At 34.6% G+C, this 19745-nt stretch overlaps 1 protein-coding gene across 4 annotated transcripts in view; it reads right to left on the bottom strand.

Annotated features, from left to right (window-relative positions):
* ATP11A (ATPase phospholipid transporting 11A) overlaps nucleotides 1-19745 on the bottom strand; it is a 115265-nt gene that overhangs the window by 24420 nt on the left and 71100 nt on the right. For all 4 annotated transcript variants that reach the window (XM_027675065.1, XM_027675066.1, XM_027675067.1 and 1 more), the window contains exons 6-20: nucleotides 17905-18033; nucleotides 17289-17392; nucleotides 14644-14694; nucleotides 12959-13023; nucleotides 12489-12570; nucleotides 11084-11234; nucleotides 9687-9884; nucleotides 9038-9211; nucleotides 7548-7711; nucleotides 7169-7240; nucleotides 6253-6326; nucleotides 5901-6004; nucleotides 4011-4192; nucleotides 3264-3515; nucleotides 601-775 (exon numbers count right to left, since the gene is read on the bottom strand). In XM_027675065.1, coding sequence (XP_027530866.1) covers nucleotides 601-775; nucleotides 3264-3515; nucleotides 4011-4192; nucleotides 5901-6004; nucleotides 6253-6326; nucleotides 7169-7240; nucleotides 7548-7711; nucleotides 9038-9211; nucleotides 9687-9884; nucleotides 11084-11234; nucleotides 12489-12570; nucleotides 12959-13023; nucleotides 14644-14694; nucleotides 17289-17392; nucleotides 17905-18033 — 1977 coding nt within the window. The remainder of the gene's footprint in view (nucleotides 1-600; nucleotides 776-3263; nucleotides 3516-4010; nucleotides 4193-5900; nucleotides 6005-6252; nucleotides 6327-7168; nucleotides 7241-7547; nucleotides 7712-9037; nucleotides 9212-9686; nucleotides 9885-11083; nucleotides 11235-12488; nucleotides 12571-12958; nucleotides 13024-14643; nucleotides 14695-17288; nucleotides 17393-17904; nucleotides 18034-19745) is intronic.

The following is a 19745-nucleotide window of genomic DNA, read 5'->3' on the forward strand; positions in this document are numbered from 1 at the left end:
AAAAAAAAAAAAAAAAAAGAAGTGCATATTCCAATGTTTGTTTCCTTTAAATGTTCTTCAGCTATCTTGAGATGTTTCAGTGATGAAAGGGTATGTTTTTACTTGATATAAACAACAAATGCAACAGTCAGGAAGTACTTAAAAATTATAATGCACACATTTTTTTGTCTGGATTCTTCTTTAGTGGCTTTCCACTTACGTGACAAATAGAGAAAAAATATCACTCTACAGTAATAAATAATGCAGGTTCTTGTAGTATCAACAGATAGTAGAATATTCAAAGCTTGTTAGGTTAAAAAGATAGCAGTTAGTTCATTTATTAAATATGTTCATTTATCAGCATGTACCAACCATAAAATTTGCACAATATGTACATAAATCAAATTCAGGTGCACAGCTGGGTGGCATTTTAGCATATCATTATCTAAATTGCTTGCCAGTAGAAATTCACCCCTCTCCTTTTCTTTGCCTTCTCCATTTTAGAAGATACAAAAGTGAATGGTAACATGTTAAGTTATTATGATAAGTAATACAGAGTATTAACCTTCAATAATTATGTATGTGCACAGCTAACAATTAATTATGAAATTAAACACAAACCTGTGCTTTCTGCAGAGGTGCCATTCGACAGCATAACACTGCACTGCAATTCCTGCAAATTTCAAGAAAGAGCTCTCTGTAGTTACCAGAGCTCCCATCTTGTCTTGGTTTCATTATTAATGATAATGCTGCTCCATCAATAATTAAACCATAATCTTGCATATCAGTTGAAAGTCTGTTCAGGGATAAAATATAAACTAAGAGTCACTGTAGAATTCTCAGACATGTTTCAAATCTGGCAACACTTCTTATGTGAAAATGAATTAATGAAAAAATAATGAGTATTCAATACAGCAAAATTAATACACTTCTAAAGGAAATTTCTAAGACCGATATTTACGACATTTGAAAATTCTAGATTATATTGAAAATATTCAGTGCTTTACCAGTTCAAATACAGAAATTGAATACCTCATTGACTTCACCAGTGTGTATGAATGTATAATTAATGACCTTTCAGTTTGGTTTGAAAGGGCTCCATGAACTGCAGTGAGGTAAACCAAGTTGCAGGAATAAAGTTAATTTTGTGGACATTCCATAACATAGAGAAAAAAAGTTAGAGGGAAAGGCCATTATACTCCGAAATCTACTCCGATGAGAAAAACAATATTTTTCTTTTCCTAAGGGTCTACATTAAAGAAGTAAACCATGCTTTGAAGAAAATGCTAGAGAGACCTGTTGGCCTGAATAGATAAGGCTACATTCACAGTATGGATACTTTGCATTCAGTGTGGTGGCTAAGTCTCATACAGGTATAACTTAATTTTAATCTTAAAATATAATAATTATACATGTTACCTATAATATTACAATATAGTATTATATATATAAAAATCCATTACCAGTATACCTGCTAGAAGTGCAAGCATGGTTGCATGAAGCAGTTTATCCCAACAACATATGCTGAACAATTCAGCAAGATGGTCCACATTTCAAGAGCCGTTTTCTGCGGCATCTGAACAAGTTATTTCAGAGCACCCTTGCCTTTTCCTGCACTACACAGCAGCCTCAGGCTTCAGCTCAACAGTGAAGATTGTACAAACATACACTGAGGTTTATTTTTACTCACTTTTCAGTGCTCTAAGGTTATATGACTGTGCATGGGGTTTCAACAAACATGGTTTCACCAGGACCAGTGTTTGTGAGGAAAACACCATATTTATTAACAGCAATGTATTTTAGGTGTCTCCATCTTCAGTACTAGAACACAAGCTATTTTTGGCAAATAATATAAAGTACCATAAGCTATGTTTAATAACAGTTCACAGATATGTTTGGCACTTTGCTACCATTGGCACAAATAGAGCAATGCCATTAGTGTACAATGATACCAACTAAAAAGTTACCAAGTTCAGGCGGTGTACTGAATGTTTGGCATATTATTGTGAAATATTTTCAGCCTGAATTTGAATATACAGGCAGAATCCTGCTATTACTATCTTAGCACATTCTCCAGCTCTGGGACCAAAGGCAAAAAAATTCTAAAGAGTTTTAACATCTAGAAAACTGGCATTGCACAAAAAGTTAAACAAATATGTTTAATAATACCTTGTAAGGCCTATGGAATTTCAGCTAAATGTGGGGCAGATGACAGAGAAATATTTATTTAGCTGAATATACACATGTTCTTCATTAGACCAATGGGGTTTGAAGTGTAAGGAGAGCTAAGAAAAATGCTCTGGCCCAGAAATTCAAGCTGTAAGGCTAAGAGTTATAGAACTCTCTGCTAAAATAATATCGCAAATGCTTGCTAGCTTGTTGCTCCTTCAGTACAAACTGATTACAAATGCATATACAATGTACTTGCTAGCTGGTTCCATATTAAAAAAAAAGCAAATAAAATATGCACCATTATGTCTGGAAGCCCAGTAACCTCTTAACATCTTAAGATGATAAAAATGCTTTAGAATTCAATTCTTGTTTTTACTGGGGGGGGAGTGGGGCAGGGAAAGCAAGCAATGTGTACCAGCTATAAACCTTCAAATAAGCAGCCTAATTTACTGCCTGTATGAGATTTAATTACAGTATACTTTTTTTTTCTTTTTAATGCTATTTTTAATCTTATTCCATGTTATGTTTCACTTCTATATACGTTATACCTATATTTCTATGAAAATTCAAAATACACAGAAGTCAATGACTTCTTTACAGTTTAGGTCACTTGAAGTATTTTTATGCAGACCAGAAGATTTGGTCCTCATCTGTTCTGTAAATGTAGCATAATCTTCCCTAGAAAGAGCCATATATTGCTGCTCTCTGTGGCCTTGGTCTTATCAAGAAATTATATCATATACTAACTCTGATTACACAAATATATCATATCTACTTCCTTTTTAGAAGTTAGAAACAGTATTTTGCTTTATAACTTCTTTTTTTTCCCCAAGAATAAACAGTTTTGCACTGGAAAAATAAATAATTGCAATACCAGTTGTGATTTTTCTTTAAATAGTTAAAGCAGTAACATAAGTAAGATAAAGAACCATGACTGAAAATTTAAATTTATGTAGAACAAACATACTTAATTGTCATACAATAATTCACACTTTAGCAACAGAAACTGAAACATACTATGTTGCTGTTCTTAACATAATTGGTCATCATTTCATTGTTTAAGAAATGCACAGCACCACATTCCCGGCTTGAAAATCCAACTTTTTCCTTACCCTGAGAAAGTATCCCTAGTTAAGCTGCCACTGTGTCTTAGGACAGTTTTGCTTAGGTCAAAAAGCACATCATGTAAACTCTGTTCCTCAATTTTCTTTGTGGTTAGCTCAAGTATTTGTGTACTTCTTCGGAAGAGTTTGCAAGCATAGCAAGTAGCTGCGGCAGTCTCCATTTTGTCTCCTGTTAGAACCCAAACTTTAATTCCCGCTTTCTGGAGTGCTTCAATAGTGTCAGCAGCTTTTTCTTGTAGTCTGTAAAGTCAATTGACAACACATATTGATGGACTGCTTGGAAATGAGAAATTCAGAGGTTCTTACTGAAAGATTCCAAATAAAAAATTTCAATAAAAGTTATCAGATAAAACAATTTTCCCCAACGTGTGACTCTAAAAACGTCTGGGGACTAGTACATGTTTTCGAATCTTTTAAAGATCTAATGATTCTATTATTCCTTTATTTCCTCAATGCCCATATTGTAGTTCTTTCTTCCAAACCTTTTCCCTATAATTTCATCAGTGAAGTATTACATGAACTGCTTGCAAATGGCTCGAATACACTGAATTTTGTACACCTAACTACTGTTACTAGCTTACTAAATTATAAAGTTACCATGTGTAACTTCAGCAAGCTAAGGGTGTAGAATTGATTCAAATAAAGGGTTTTTCAAATAAGTCTCTAATGCAGAAAAAGACTCTTCAATTACTTTGATAACATCACTAAACATAAGAAACTAAGAAATGTACTAACCGATCTTCAACAGCTGTAGCACCAAGTAAAATTAAATCTCTTTCTATCTTCTCATACACTTCTGCCAATTTCTTGTCCCGATCCTGGAGGGCCAACTTTGCATTCTGAAGCAGCTTCTGTACTTTGCTATATTCTTCTGCTGTGAGCTTTTTATATGCAACGCACAATGTTCGCAATCCCTCCTAAAAATGTAATCAAAAGGAACAAAATGCATATTATAAAGCTCTTCTTAGACTTCTTGTCGTTTATGCTGGAATATTTGAAAAACAAAAATCACTTTACTACTAAGACAAAGCGTCCCACTAGTCACATTTATAGTGAAGTGAATGTAGTACAGACTGCTACAGAACACAGTTCAGCTTGATTCTCTGCTGCCCTGGAAGCAGTTACAACCTGAGGGACAAACCTCAATCCTCCAGAAGAGAAACAGAACTCAGTGACACAACTGGATGTATTAGATTACCAGGGAAGGGAGAGTCAAGAAAAAGGTTTCCTTCTCTATGTGTATAATTAGGCAGGATGAGTCAGAATAAATAACAATAATATAAATAATAGCTCTGCAGAGTCTGATTTTGATGCTGTTGCAGCAGAGGCATGAACAGGGACAAAACGTCACAGACAGCATTGAAAGTGAAAATCCAACTGTATCATTTCAGTCAAGTGAAAACTAGAATTTAGCTGCAGGTGTTTCAGACTGCATCAGACTTCTGGACTGTGTGATGAATGAGAAAGGGAGTATATGGACTGTGTGAGGTGGGGAAAAGCTGCTATAACACAGAAAAATTTTGCAACTTCAAATATACATTGCCTCTCACAATAGCATTTAACTGGCACTTTATCTTCTTAAACTTTAATCGAGAAGGTATTTCTATAGTTACTTATTGTGACTGACTATTACCAAATCAAGACGGAGAATTATTAAAATAGCTCCCTGTTTCTTGTTATTGATAAGGGCAGGTGGCAGGTATATTTTCCTTCAGAGGCTTCTGTATGTAGAAGCCAGCCCTATTTCCAATTATCCATGATGAAACAATAGCTGTTGGTCTGACTTACTTTCTTGACAGACATTGGATGGATACGATACGTAAACACTTCTTTCAATTTAATTGGCCTTCTTCACTTGTGATTATCATTCAGCTGTTTCATATACTAAAACAAAACACTTTGAGAGTTTTGAAGTTTATCTTCAAAACAAAAGCAGGTGACACTATAAAGGTTTTTTTCACATACCTGTAACAATATTTTTTTTTCAGTTTGAGTACTGGATGCCAGCAAATGTTATGCTATTTTTAAGACCAGCAGTCATATTGCATTGCAATGAGTTCTGCATATTTTTGGACACAGAAAAATTCAATGTTTCACAACTACCTTTTAGATAAAACCGAGTTCTGAATTTCTTTTAAAGGTGATCAGCCAGTTCACAGCAGATTTTTAGCATGCAAAAATGTAAGATATGAACAATCACTGCACTGTTTCCCCAGAGCTTGTAAAGCAATCAAAGGCAGCAAATCACAGTTGCTAAGGCTGGGGACTGAAACTAGCAATGAGATTTACAGTTTTTCACTTTTCTTTTATTCAAAAGTTAATTCAAACTACCACAATTATGAAAGTGCCACACTAAAAAGCTAATTGATGACCTCTGGTTTAATACAGAGTTGTGCATATCTAATGCATTCATATTGCACCACAACTACCATTTGGAAGATAAGATGGAGGACAGATGCAAATAAGGGAGTAACACAGGCTGCTACCCACACAGCATAAGTGAACCTTGGCATAGAATAACCTTGGTGCCTGGAAAGACAAATCTCTTAGCAGATAAAGCAGGAGGTCAGAACACTTAATTTCTTTTTGATATCACGTGAACAGATCAAGAAAATGCAATCTTACCACTGCATTGCGTTCTACTCGGGATCTTACTTGTTCAATTTTGCCTTCTTTAACCCTAGGAAATATGGAGGAATCTGCTCCCTTAGAGAACAGAAATATATCGCCTAAAAGAGACAGCATATGGAATTCAGAATGACCAAATATACTTTCTTCAAAAAACATCCAAATTAACACATTTTCAAAATGTTTTCTTTCAACTTCATAATAACATTTGCACCCATGCTAGTGCCTGGTCTCCTATTTTATAAAGAAAGGCACACAGACTGTGATTAAGGCCTAACTCTTTAATAAACCTGAAACAAATTCAAGTGAAACAAAAAATTTAAGAATAAACAGAATGTGACAGTCCTACCTGTTGAAGATTTAACAATTACACTCATTCGCCGTCTCACAGAATCAAAACTCAAAACCTCCAATAATTCAAACCTGAAACAGAAACAGAATTATTTTTTAAACAACTGTTTTTTCTGATCCCTAAACTGATTATTATGACTTCAAGCATTAAAACATGACTTCTAACGTGGAAAATTATGTTGAGTACTACAGAATATGAAACTAGTACAGAATGAAACAGCAGGTTACAAATAATAAATAGGGGAGGCCCCCAAGACTCCCTGCATAGTTAGCAGAGTATCCATGTAGGAAGACCCAGATATACAACAGACCTAACCAGTAGACGTCTATAGAAGCATAAGGTAACATTTTCAAAAGTATGTACATCCCATGGAACAGCTGTACTACTTAAATGTTATTGAAAATTTCACTCATATTATGGTCTACAAAATTTATTCTACATGTCAAAGGAAAGCAACAACAACAACAAAAAAGTACCTGCTTTAAATTTCTTTGAACCAGCTATAAAAACTTATTTTACAGATATCACTCTCCTGTAAATTCTACAGATTATTTGTGAACAACAAATTGGGTAAACACCATTTTCTTTTAAAAAAATATTATTTACCATATGAAAAAGGAAAAATACCCAGTTTCTAAAACTGTTAGGAACTATGAGATTAGCTCATAAACCTCACACCACATCTTTGTTGTCATATCAATATTTTGTACTGCATATAATGTCAAACTACTAGACTAAGGGAAAATATAGAACTCCAAGATTTATTAAAATTATCAATATTTTATTTTTCTACCAAAAGGTAAGGTTTCTGACTTTCCTGATTAAAAATTAATGTATAAAGAAATAATGATTTATTAAACACATCAACAAAAATTCTTCATCAGTCTATTTTGTTATATTTTTAACCACTTACTTTTCTATGTTATTTTCCCGATTTAATATCTCCATATAATTGTCCTTCAGCCTTAGATAGGTGTACCCAAGTCTGTAAAATGAAACACACATCTAGAGAATGAATACAACAAATATATAATTATCCAGTTTAAGCATGTCATAAGGTTTTAAGAACAAGCTCATATTCTGAAAAAAAAACCCATAACAAACCAACACCAAAATCCCAAACTGCTTTTAGTTGATTTTAGAATATGAATAATTATGACTGCATGTTAAGAAAATTATCAACTGTAGATTACTTGGTGCTTGTTATTACAATTTTTGTGCTCAAAACAATTTTGAACTTCAGTGATTAGATCCATAGATTAAAAAAGTATAATACCTAATTACACGCATACCTCTGTATTCCTTCAACTAAAGCAACTTCATCAGGTGATGATGATATATATATACAAGGTCTTCTTGAGAGCTGGTTTTTCTTCAATCCATCCACACTGTCATCATCTTTTACTTGAACAGTGTGGCAAAGACAAAGAGCTCGGAAAAATAGTTCCTCTCTCTCCTAAAAAATAAAAAGAATGGTTGTCATTATGTGTTATCATTTTTAAGTATTGCTTTGAAAACTTTTCTGTTGGAAGGTGAACTGATTACTGCTGTTCCTTATCAGACAAAGGCAATGTCACAGGTCACCTTCCCTTTAAGGGGAGCCGAGTCTTTCCCAATGGTAACCACACAACTGCTTCATAGCTGCTTGTACCATTAGTGTTGCCCTGTGAGTCAAGCTTCTGCTGCCCAAAAGAAGACAGTGTGCAACTTCTGCCTCCTCTGAGCACCACTGTGTGGCTCAAAGTGTTTTTCTTTTGCTTAAACTTTAACAACTTATATTAATTAAATACTAGTCAAGGTACAGTTTAGGAGTCCTGAGTCCACACAGAAGGATGCAGCACCTGGAGCACAAGTCTTAACAGGGAGTACAGATTTCAGTCTCTTAAGCAGCTTGAACACCTCTCGGAGCTACATAAATTACCGGAATGCACATATTTTGGCAGCTGGAGCCAAATGCTTTCTAAAAAATTTCAGATTATTTGGTAATGACAGCTTCTTGCATCAGAAAGGTATTTCTGTTTCATGGATACCTGGTTGTGTTATACCCTTATTTTCGTATCTGAAATCTATCCTTGTGTACTGTCACTGTAATTCCAAGATAAAAACACAGCATACTTCAGACCACATTCTGAGAGCTATGGGTGAAAGGTATGGCCAAAGTATTATATGATACTGTACTGATATATATGATACTGTACTGATATATATAAAAATATAATTTCCTTTGGCTATGATTATCCTGCCCATTTACACACTGCTCACCTGTTGACATGTGAAGACTCCTGAACTTTCAACTTACTTTAATTTATACAGCAAAAGAGCCATAGTATATACATGCTATGTGCAGCACACTTCAGATGTGGCTATATTTTAAAATAATTTAATTTGATCATAAACCATTCTTTGGCCACATCTTCATTCAGTGATGACTAAGTAAGTGCTTGCATTGAGCACTCTTCCCCTTGGAAGAGTTTCCTGCCTTGCTTTCCCCTCTGTAGCTAATGTTAAACAGAAACCAGTTAATACATTTCTTTAGTTATTAACCAGAGGAAGTTCTGTATTTTAGGGTTTTAATTCAGTCTCACATCTGCAGTAAGATGAGAAACTTCCTATCAAGCCTTTATATCTTATTCTAAACTAGAAGAGGAAAAATGTCTATGAAGTTATCTACTTTGATTAGTGAAATTAAAGGATGTTGTATTTCTAATATTCCCTTCATCAGTACAGTTCAATTTTCATGTTTCATTGTGAAAAAACAAGAGCATAGAAAGAGTTATCATACCTTTCCACTTCCTCCCGGAGATGAATCGATCATATCAATGCCTGTACAATCATGGAGAATTTGGCCATTGCAGATAACATGTGGTACATAAACGTGCCCTTCAATACAACATTCTATGAATTCCATGTTGTTCTCAGTTAACGTTCCTGTTTTATCTGTGAAGACATACTCAATCTGCAAAAGAGCACAAATTAAAAACAGCAGGAATATAAACAGAGATTTTCCATCATCTCTTAACAAAACTGAGTTTATTACTGGGTTACACCTTCCTTTAAAGATCCCTATGCAGGCTCTTTCAGAAAAGGAAGACAACCATTTCTTTTGGCAGTTATCTTCACAGAAATGGAAACAAAATGCACACAAATGTAATTTCCCAGGGATTAGTATTTAATGCATATGCCTGGATTTGTTTCAGTTACTGTCAGAACAGTCTTTAGGGTAGTATCAGAATTCCATGCTAAAATTACGTTAGCTTAAATGAGGATTCTGGACACATACAGTTATACAGATGGGCAATGTTACCACTCTGGAAACACTCATTTTGCCTCAATATTGAAACCCCTAAAAAACCCCCACCTTTAAGTAACAACTTAAAAAAAACTGCACTAGAGACAGTTGGGAAAAAAAATTACCATTCAATGAAATTTACCTGTCCCAATTCTTCATTGAGGTCAGAAGTATTCACCAGTGGTCCTAGACCTGTGTCCTCATCAAACATTTCCTCATCCCATGTAAGGAAATAAGAACCAAGAAATTTCTGCATTTCCACAGTGACATACATGGATACAGGAATAATGTAGTTGAAAAGAACCATGAATGCAAGGAAGTCTGTAAAAGCTCGAAGAAACTGCCAAAGAAACAAGATGAAAATATTGATTTTTTCATGTACCATCAAAACCTGAAAAATTACTACATGTATTTACATATTATTTTTTTCAAATAACTTTAAAACAGTAAGCAGTGCCCTTCACAGTTCACAGTTCAGCACAGGATGTAGATCTTCATGGTTTATAACATCCCAACTAATTTGGCATGAAATAAAAATTTTGATTTTAAGTTTGCATTTTTCTTTAGACATACAGGTGTTGAATACAGTTATGTAGCATTGTGGCAAAGTTCTACAGCAACTAATGAGAGTGGTGAAGATGTATTTGAGAACAAGGGAAAAAATAACATGTATGTTCACAGATTACCAGAAAAATACTGTAGAACTATAGCAACTCTTCCAAGGATTACCAAAATAAGTAACTTTCAGGCAGCATTTCATTAATAAATAAAGGGATTCCTTTCCCTCTCTTAGAACAAGTAGAACATGTGCAGACACTCTAGTTCAGTTTTTTCAGTGGTGGAGCTACAGTCAACCTCCTGAACATGTTGAAGTAGTGCTACTGGTGGTAATGAGAAATCTAGAAAATGCCTGGCTAGCACGTGCTCATCATGCATTTAGGGTAGGGAAGCAAATTTTCCCCTAGTTTGATTGGGAGGATTTAGTGAAATAATACTGTGCTTTCTGTAGTGCAGGGTTCAGTTCATTACTTTGGATTATCTGGGTATCCATTCTGGACAACGACCTTGTTCCTGTAAGAACATCAGACACTGGTAACTCTTGATGCTGGCCTCTAGTTCTCATGAGACAGCTCTATGAAACCAAGCTTTTGAGGGTTATTTTATAGAGATTCCCACAGTAGATTCTTTTAAACATGTCTGTTACAGGATTGCCAATAGCTGTGGGACTCCTTCCAGTCTTGTATTTCTCTGCAAAAGGTTAGTTCTTTAGTAATTTCCATAAATGACAGGCAACTCCAAAACACTTTCATGAAGCTTTCTATACTAAGCCAGACATTTTCTCATCAGTTAAATTCACACATACAACTAAAGGGCAAAAATTTAATAAACAAGCTTTCTACAAATACACTATCACCATTGTTAGCAAAAAAAGCAAAAATTTATGACTGGTAAGTAAGCAAGCTGTATATACTTTTCAGTAAATCCTTATAAATCAGGGGTTTAGAAAAACTTTTTTTGTATTTTGATTTACTTCCATACCAAATTTCTTTTCCTTTCTGGTTCTGTTTTCTGATTATACCATGGCTCATCACGAAATGGTTCACTCTGCCAGACATACTTCAGAACAGTATTTATTAGTGCTTTACTGATGAGAATACAGAGGTATACAATAAGAAATACATTCATTGATCTAAAAAACAAAAAAAAGGGCAAAATAAGAATTCCATTCGCATATAAGCTATAGAGTTTATTAAAAAAATGTACTTATGCTTCAGCCTAACCTTTGTTGCAAGTTTAACAATACTAAGATGGTATATAACTTTTCTACGGTCTTTTTCTAATGAAGAAAAACATTGAGGACTATTTTCTATTTAAAATGTTAACTGCTATAATTGTTTCCAAAATGTGTGACACATTATCAAAACTAATATATTAGTGAAAACAATAGCATAGATAGAGTCATAACAGAATAACTGGGCTTGCCTCTGCAGACCTTTTTATGCCATTTCTCTGAATCAATATAAACTCACTCACATAAGTACTTTTATAGAAATATAAAACCATCAAGAACATTTTGCTTCGTAGCTGTAATGTTTTAATAGACAGATCTAAAAAAAGAACAAGAACATTTTGCATTTAAAATTATATTTTCATTAACGATGGGCCTGAACTAAAAGCCATGTTCACATTAATAACAATAGAGACAGACACATCATCATTGCTTAGTCACTGCGTAAGAGAAGGGCTGGTCAGTATATCTTGCCTCAATAAATGACATCTTGTTTTTTACAAGGTTGGACCCCTTACTCAGAGCTGATGATTTCAGACAGCAGAGTAGGACTAGAAAATAATCTAATTTAAAAACAGTATGCCACCAGTGTCAGCTCGTTGCTGAAGGATAGCAGTGTCTTACTTTCCCATTACATATGCCTATATGGAACTTGTTAATTTTAGCTAAACCATGGAAAACACACCACAGACAAGCACTGTGTTACTGCAGCTCACCAAAAGTGAAGTGCATTAAAAAAGTTATTTTTACTGAATTCAAGACTTAATTGCAATGAAAAGCATTGAATGTTAGAATAATAAAACACACAGCCTTGGAAAACTGTCAGTAGGTGTACTCTAACCAGTGAAAGAAAAGTCTTCTGGTACAGCAAAACATCATATCTTAAAAAGCTAGGCATTAAATTAAAATGGCTTGATTTGTTAAACATATAACATTAATAATAATTCAGTCTTGAGAAACTTTATTTATATGGCCTTATATGACTGGCATTATAACTAAAAATATTCAGAAAGAAGCAAAATCAAAACTCCTACCTCTTTTTTTTTTTATTTAAATCAATGAAACATACGCTTTTATAAAAAAAAATAAATCCCATTTTCATAATTCAGCAAGCATGCAGTTTTAAACCCCCAAAATAAATATTAGAAATTTTACTTTTCTACAGCAGATCGCTTCTGTGATTTTGCCTGGTAATTTAATGCCATCTTAGTTTCCATGCCAGTGTAGATAGCAACACCTGAAATTAGACAACTTGTTTACTAAAGACTGTACAGTACAATAACTTTATAAGAGCACAATTCACTAGATGATTATACTCTGTCATTTCATTAATTTTCTTTAGTCTGAAGAAAAAGAACAAACATTTGGATGATACCCCAAAATTAGAAATGGTTTTAATATCTTGGTTCTTAGAGGGAAGTTTTAAGCAGCATTTAAATCCCATTCCAGTCACAGTTTTCAACCACTAAAGTGTTCCTATGTAGCATCAGTACCCCTTATTAAGAAGTTGTAAATCCAGTGACTTAAAAGAAATCATATGCCCAGTAGTAACTGTAGGGTTGTAACCTTTTTTGATGTTTGCTTATTAATTGGTGTCCATTCAAATAGTCAATACAAATATTTACCAAAGATTCTTTCTGTGTTCTTTAAAGTGGCTCCTCTAAGGAGCAGATTTTCAGATCCTAATGGCCTGCAAAACATAAGTATTAGAAAATAAACATTTAGAGAAAAACATCAGACCTCGGTGAAATTCATGTAAACCAGGAAATTAGTTTTATTCAAATACTTTTATTTTGTTTAACAAACTTCCTAGGAATATGTAATATTTGAAAATTAAAAATAAATAATCAGATGCCTAAAATTAAGCCCATAATTTCACAAGGTGAATCTTGAACCAATGCACCTGAAACCCATATGTGTAGGCACATAAATAAAGACTCATCATCCTAATTGCACAGTTCTTATTTTTAAAAATACTGATTCAAATCTATTTTAGGTTTACATAAACTATAGTGTTCTGTATGTTAGAATTATTTATTAAGGAAAAAACACTCTTCCACTTTAAGTATAAATGGCATATAAGGTATCTTTAGATACTTCTTGGAAACATTTCAAAGCATGTCAATGAATATAGGTAAAATAACTTATTGAGGAATAAGGGAATTAATGTAAGGATACCCATGCAGTTTAAATAATATTTTGGAGCATGATATGTAATAAATAAGTCACCATAGGTGTTCAAAACCAAGGACTACTTTATAGAGAGACTGCATGAAGAATTATCAGATTCTATCCATCATCATCATCATCATCATCATCATCACCATCATGGCTAGGCTTCGCGAAAGAAGATTTGGGGAGGGCTCTACCCACGTTCGTTACAAGCACGCTGGTGGCTAAAAAGGCCAATACGAGATAGACAAGTCCAGTTGCAAACAACAATGAAAAAAACCCACAAGAACTAAGTCCAGTGTTTTTGAATGTTATTCAAAGTGTTCTTGTGGTATAAAACTCACCCAAAATCACAAATTCTAAACAAATAAGAACTCCAGAGCCATAACTCTGATGTAAAACCTGAAACTAGTTCCAGGAAACTAGTGGAGTGATGTTCCATTAATGACACAGATCAATTGACAGTTTTTATAGCAGATTGTGACAGAAAACAAGGTATCTGCAGAGGTTAGGAAGGCACTGAGACAGAACTGAGTAACTCCTCACATGCTGGGATCTAGGGTATCACCCAAGCAAACAGCTTTCCATCCTATTGCTTTGCCTCTATGTGGCAAGGACCCGAACAAAATCAGGTACAGCAAGCTGGATGTTGCCTTCCTTGTACACACAGCACTGTGGGCATTTACACCCTTAGTAAAATTAAACATGATTGTTTGACATGTTCAAACTCTTCAATATCTAAGAAGAAAAATGAGAGAAATAAACAAGTGATACTATTCATATTGTTTAGTGCACTACCAAGATCTCATGCTAATGAGGTAGTATTGTACAAGTGTTGTCAAGATCCTATCAACATTTATTTAAAAACTATTTATTGTTTATTCACAACTATTTACAAACTAAATATATTTCAAATAAAATTGAAGTGAATAAAACCAAAAATATTAAAGCAGAAAAATATGATTAGAAAATGAAATATTTATGATTTATGAAATAACAGTCTGGAATCTTTTAAGGAAAAATATTCTATCATTAAGACAAGGCAGCACCATGCTGGTGAACCAAAGATAATTCTCATTATTGATATTTATTCAATTGTGAAAATGTTTAAATATGTAGAAACGCTGGATTTCCCTACCTTGCAGTAGGCTCATTCCTATCATGGTAAACATTTATTCGACCAACAAATCTGAAAGGGAAACATACAAGTAGTTTAACAGCACTGCTAATAGATTATTTGAGAAATATTTTCGAGAAAGTATTTATCACAGCGAGCATTTTCCAATTGAACAAGCTCAAGTTATCCAAAACATGAACAAGAACATAGACATACATATTGACACACATTTAAAACATGTAAATACAAAAATATACAGAATGGGAAGTCAGTCTAAATTTTGCATATAAAAAAAATATACCAGATTATAAAAGTAGGGATAAATCTTCTAAGTAGACCCATGAGCAAGAAATAGCAAGAAGACTAATTGCCTAAACTGCCTGAGATAAGTCAGTGTAATTACTATCCTTTACAACATCTAAAGCCTACAAGTGAATTAAAACCAAAGCAAACCAAAGCATAGAGCCAGTAAGTAATTCTCCCTCTGAATATCTCTAAGTACATCTTATCTGTATGTGGTGGGTTGACACTGGATAGCTGCTAAGCACCCATTAGCCTCTCGCTCATTCCCTCTCCAGCAGGATAGGGAAGAGAATCAGAAGAGCAAAAGGAAGACCAGAACAGTTTATTAAGTGAAGGGAAAAAACCAAGTGATACAAGGGCAACCACTCACCACCTCCCATCAGCATGCCCATTTTCAGCCAGTCTCCAACAACAGCTACTTTGGAGACTATCCCCCCCCAGTTTTCTTGCCACAGAACATCCCTCTGGTAAACTGAGGTCAGCCATCCATCCCCAGTTTCTTGCCCACACCCAGCCTATTTGCTGGAGGGGCAAAGCCAGGAACAAGAAGTTTGACACTCTGCAGGAATTTGTCAGCAATAGCTAAGACCCTGGTGTGCTACTAACACTGTTTTAGGAAAACTGATACAAAGAAAACTGACTTCATTCCAGCCAGATTCAGTACACTGTATTTGCACTGTATCTCAAATCAAAGGGGATTAAGACTGACATTAGTGCTATGATTGGTAGAGGAAAACTGTGGGGAGCTGGTGAACCTGTTACCCTGAAAGGGAACCCCCGAGGTTCACTGGATTGGTAACCTGTCTGCTCAGAGAACATACGACACATTAGGGCCACATCTAAAGACAATGTACGTCTGTTATGATACATCATACTATGTGCCTTTGGAAAGAAAGATTCACCACTGTGGTTCGTTGAGAAATAAAGTGCCGAGTAAAAATCAGCAGAGATTCAAGTTTTCTACCAATAAGCATTTTCATTATTCATCTGTCAACAGCTGTTCCAACAAATTCCACCATCTAAGATAGCATAAGCTTCAACTTTCTATGATTTGCTTTGTGAGCCAGGCGTTTAAAAAAGGACCAAGCCTTTGATGGACTTGATTTTCTAAAGAATCTGTTACCATGCAGATTTTTAGACCAGTTTCTTGGTCACTGAGATTGGGAAAAAGAGGTACCTTCACACCTCAGAAACAAAAAATTATTTTCTCTGCATCTTCCAACAACATTTGTCAAAAGAGTACATTTTTGTTTGTCACCATATTACTTTCTGTGTATTATTTCAGCGATTTTCACTGTGGCAGAAAAACCAAGTGTTTTCCCAACAGCATGGGGCTTTTTGTCTTTCACTATTAAGGAAGAAACCTGAAAAGAGGCTTCTAAATACTTATCAGTAGGTTTAGTGAAATTTTGTACACTACTTTTGTAAAATATTTAGTATTGCATGACTTTAAACAACTGCAGAGCTTTTTCTTCATGTTCTGCACATTTAGTTTTTAAGTGTCCTGCTAATCGTGATGACTTCATGCTATAATTAGTTAATATAATTAGCTAATATCTCAAAGCACATGATCTGAGGTTAACAACAGTAGATGTAAATCCGTATTCCAAATAGTCTCGACAATTTAAATTTTTTCTGCCTAACTTCTTGTCAAATTTGATTAAATTAACAGTAGCTTAATCAGCCACATTACAAGGTAAAGTTCTCATATCAGGAGTGGAAGTGTTTGCCATTTTCTCGTAGTTCCTTCGTGCTCAAATGTTATTATTTTCATTCTGTAGTTTCTTTACAAGAATCTTTTTAAGCCATTTCAGCATTTTGTGAGTGTTACTTTAGTTAAAACTAGATAATATAATCTGTAAATCCACTTAACTGAGCACACATAAACTACAATACTTCGCAATATGCTGAAAGCAAAGGAATGAGTGATGGTGCCATAAGCAGCCTCTCTGCATTGTAGAACACCCCCTCTTTCCCCGGAGACTCCTTGAGAACTGCCTGTGGCATAGGGCTCTCTCACATACAGATTGAGTAAGGGTGCCAACATCAAGAAATACATTAAGCATTAGTAAAGCTTAATTTCTTTTCTATTTTTAGATTAAAAAGGAATTGATGTTATAAAATTTTCATCACACTCCCCAGTGGATCGCTTTGTGTGATCTCCGGAGACCACTACCCATCAGTACACCTGAGGGTGAATGACCTGCAGAAAAGGAGTATGGATGAAAGACTAACCTGACTTCCAGCTCACTCTGGGGTTCCCTCCAACCAGACAGATGCAGACAGCATCTTTTCATTATGATATCTTTTATGATTTATTGCTAGGGTACCTTAGATGAAACAGGTAAAAATTATTTTCTTACTTATAAAGGTCAGGCTGAGGTTGTTCACATTCAATGGTAGCATGTAGTGCATCGATTTCTTGTTCATTGTGAAATGCCTTTGTATCTTGAACAGCATAGTAAGTCTGGAGTGAATAAAATGGTGTAAATAAAATAAAAAAGGACAGATATACAAGACAGTAATTTGCACATGTACTTCAGATTGGCATGAAATACATTTACTCACTTTTACATAAGAGCTCATAGTTCAAATAAGATGTAGCGTTAAATGCTCCTACTTGGGCATCATCTTACATGGTCTTTTCCAACCTTAATGATTCTATGATTACATGCCAGTACCTTGCAGTGTACTCACAAATCAAGTCATGGTGAAAGCATTTAAGTACAAAAAAGTTAGTGCACTATCTCTGCAACCTGCATTCCCAGATCGGACACAGACAAAATCACAAATAAATATGTTTTAAAACTTTTCATAAAGTAATGTTACTTTTAGAGAAATGAGATCAACTGGTAAAAACACAGATTACGCAAACTAGTGTATCTGCTCACACATATAAGCACAAAGTCATATTGTGATCTGTGTAAAAAATTAAAAGCAAACTTTGCCATAAAAAGAAAATGTAGAACATTTAATTACTTTATGACTGGATTCACCATCCAAACTAGTTGTTGTAACAAAACATGTTCCATCTCCTCTACTACTTGATAGAAATATTAAATCACATGGGAATGTTTCATCTTCTTTTACCATTACAATATCTCCAACCTAAGGAAAAAAACATAAGAAAATAAAATGCATTTATATAGCAGCCCAAATTTCAGATTTCAAAATTAAAACCTAGATTCACACAAATATTTTGAAAATTCACCAACTTGCATTTACACTTGGATTTTGCCATAGAGTAAAGAACCACAGAAAAATCTCTGAAAAACAGAATTATACCTTGTGGAATGACTGAGGTCTACCTCTCTTCTCAGGATTAACCATTTTGCAAGTACTGTCTTATTAAGTTTTGCAACATTGTTTGAGAGATGGAAGACATTATCCCTGCTTCAAGACTGAATACAACAAAACACTGTTTCAAAACCAGCTGGAGATGTGAGCTACTCTCATTGGCTCTTGAGGATAAGCATCTAGTTCCAAATATTACAGCAAGAAATAGAAAAAGCTAAGAATTCCAAGTCTGCCAATGAAAACAGGATACATTTTTAGAATTTGTGACTAGGTGTCCATCCTATTTTTATTCGCGTTTACAGATGAGCAAATGAATTTTTATTCATCCAAACATAGGCAGTATTTTGCAGCATGTTAAAGCGTCACAGAACAGCCAACCAACTACAAATTCAAAATATTCCTGCAAATCATTCATTTGAGAAAGAAGGCATTTGCTACATTTTTGGAGGTTACCTTTTACAAATAATTATAAACAAATTAACAAGTTGCAAAGACATACTCCACATCTTAAGAACACCAGAGTTTCAATAAAAATACCATCAAAAATATGTAATTCTTGCAATGTTTCATGTAGGTCAACATCTGTTCAATATACTTTTATGTCATAATTCATTATACTAAGACTCAGCTTAATCATTGTTCTTGTCATGTGCTTATAAAGCTAAATTCCAATACCCTCAGCAGCTGGCAGGAGTCAGTTAATTCTAGTTAAGCAAAATAGCCTGACAACAATTAGCAACATTAACATCTTAAAATAAAATTTTAGAATTATGATCATAAATTAGATTTATCTATTTGTAGATATGCAAAAGGCTTTTCTTTTCTTAGCCAATAGCGATGAAAAATTGCAGATTGTACACCTGGCAGGGGAGAACGCAAGCTATTAAGCATACTTGCAACTATCAGGTATGAAATTCTCTTTTTCCTTAACCCAAAACAAATAAAAGTACTAGCACACAGCATCTTCTTAATAAAATACAAAAGGTGTTCCAGCAACATTTGTCACTATGTCAGCTAAAGATGCAAAGAGACCACAAACAGGTTCTTTTCAGTGGTGCCCAATCACACGACCAGAGGCAATGAGCACAAACTGAAACATGGGAGGAATCCATCTCTTTTTCACTGTGCACTGGAATAGGCTGCCCAAGGAGGTGTTAGAGTCTCCCTCCTTGGAGATATTTAAAACCTGTCTAGTACATGGTCCTGAGCAAACAGCTCTTGGTGGCCCTGCTTGAGCTGGTGTGTTCGATCAGACAACCTCCAGAGACACCTGCCAACCTCAACCGTTCTCTGTTGCTGTGAAAAAGAAACCTCCTCTTTTAGCAAATCTTTTTCCTTTCTTTAATTGAATGTCTAAAGGCTTTAGGTGCAGAAAGGTCCACCTTTATACAACCTAGTTTGTTTTCTCATGTTATACAGATCAGAGAATTTTACCCATATTTACCCATACATACAGATATCCCTTTCCAAGCAAATATTTCCTATGTCTGTCTCTCCTATCATTTATGTGCTCAATACACAAT

Source organism: Neopelma chrysocephalum, unplaced genomic scaffold (genome assembly GCF_003984885.1).
Source record: "Neopelma chrysocephalum unplaced genomic scaffold, ASM398488v2 Primary Assembly neopelma1_25, whole genome shotgun sequence".
Taxonomy (NCBI): domain Eukaryota; kingdom Metazoa; phylum Chordata; class Aves; order Passeriformes; family Pipridae; genus Neopelma; species Neopelma chrysocephalum.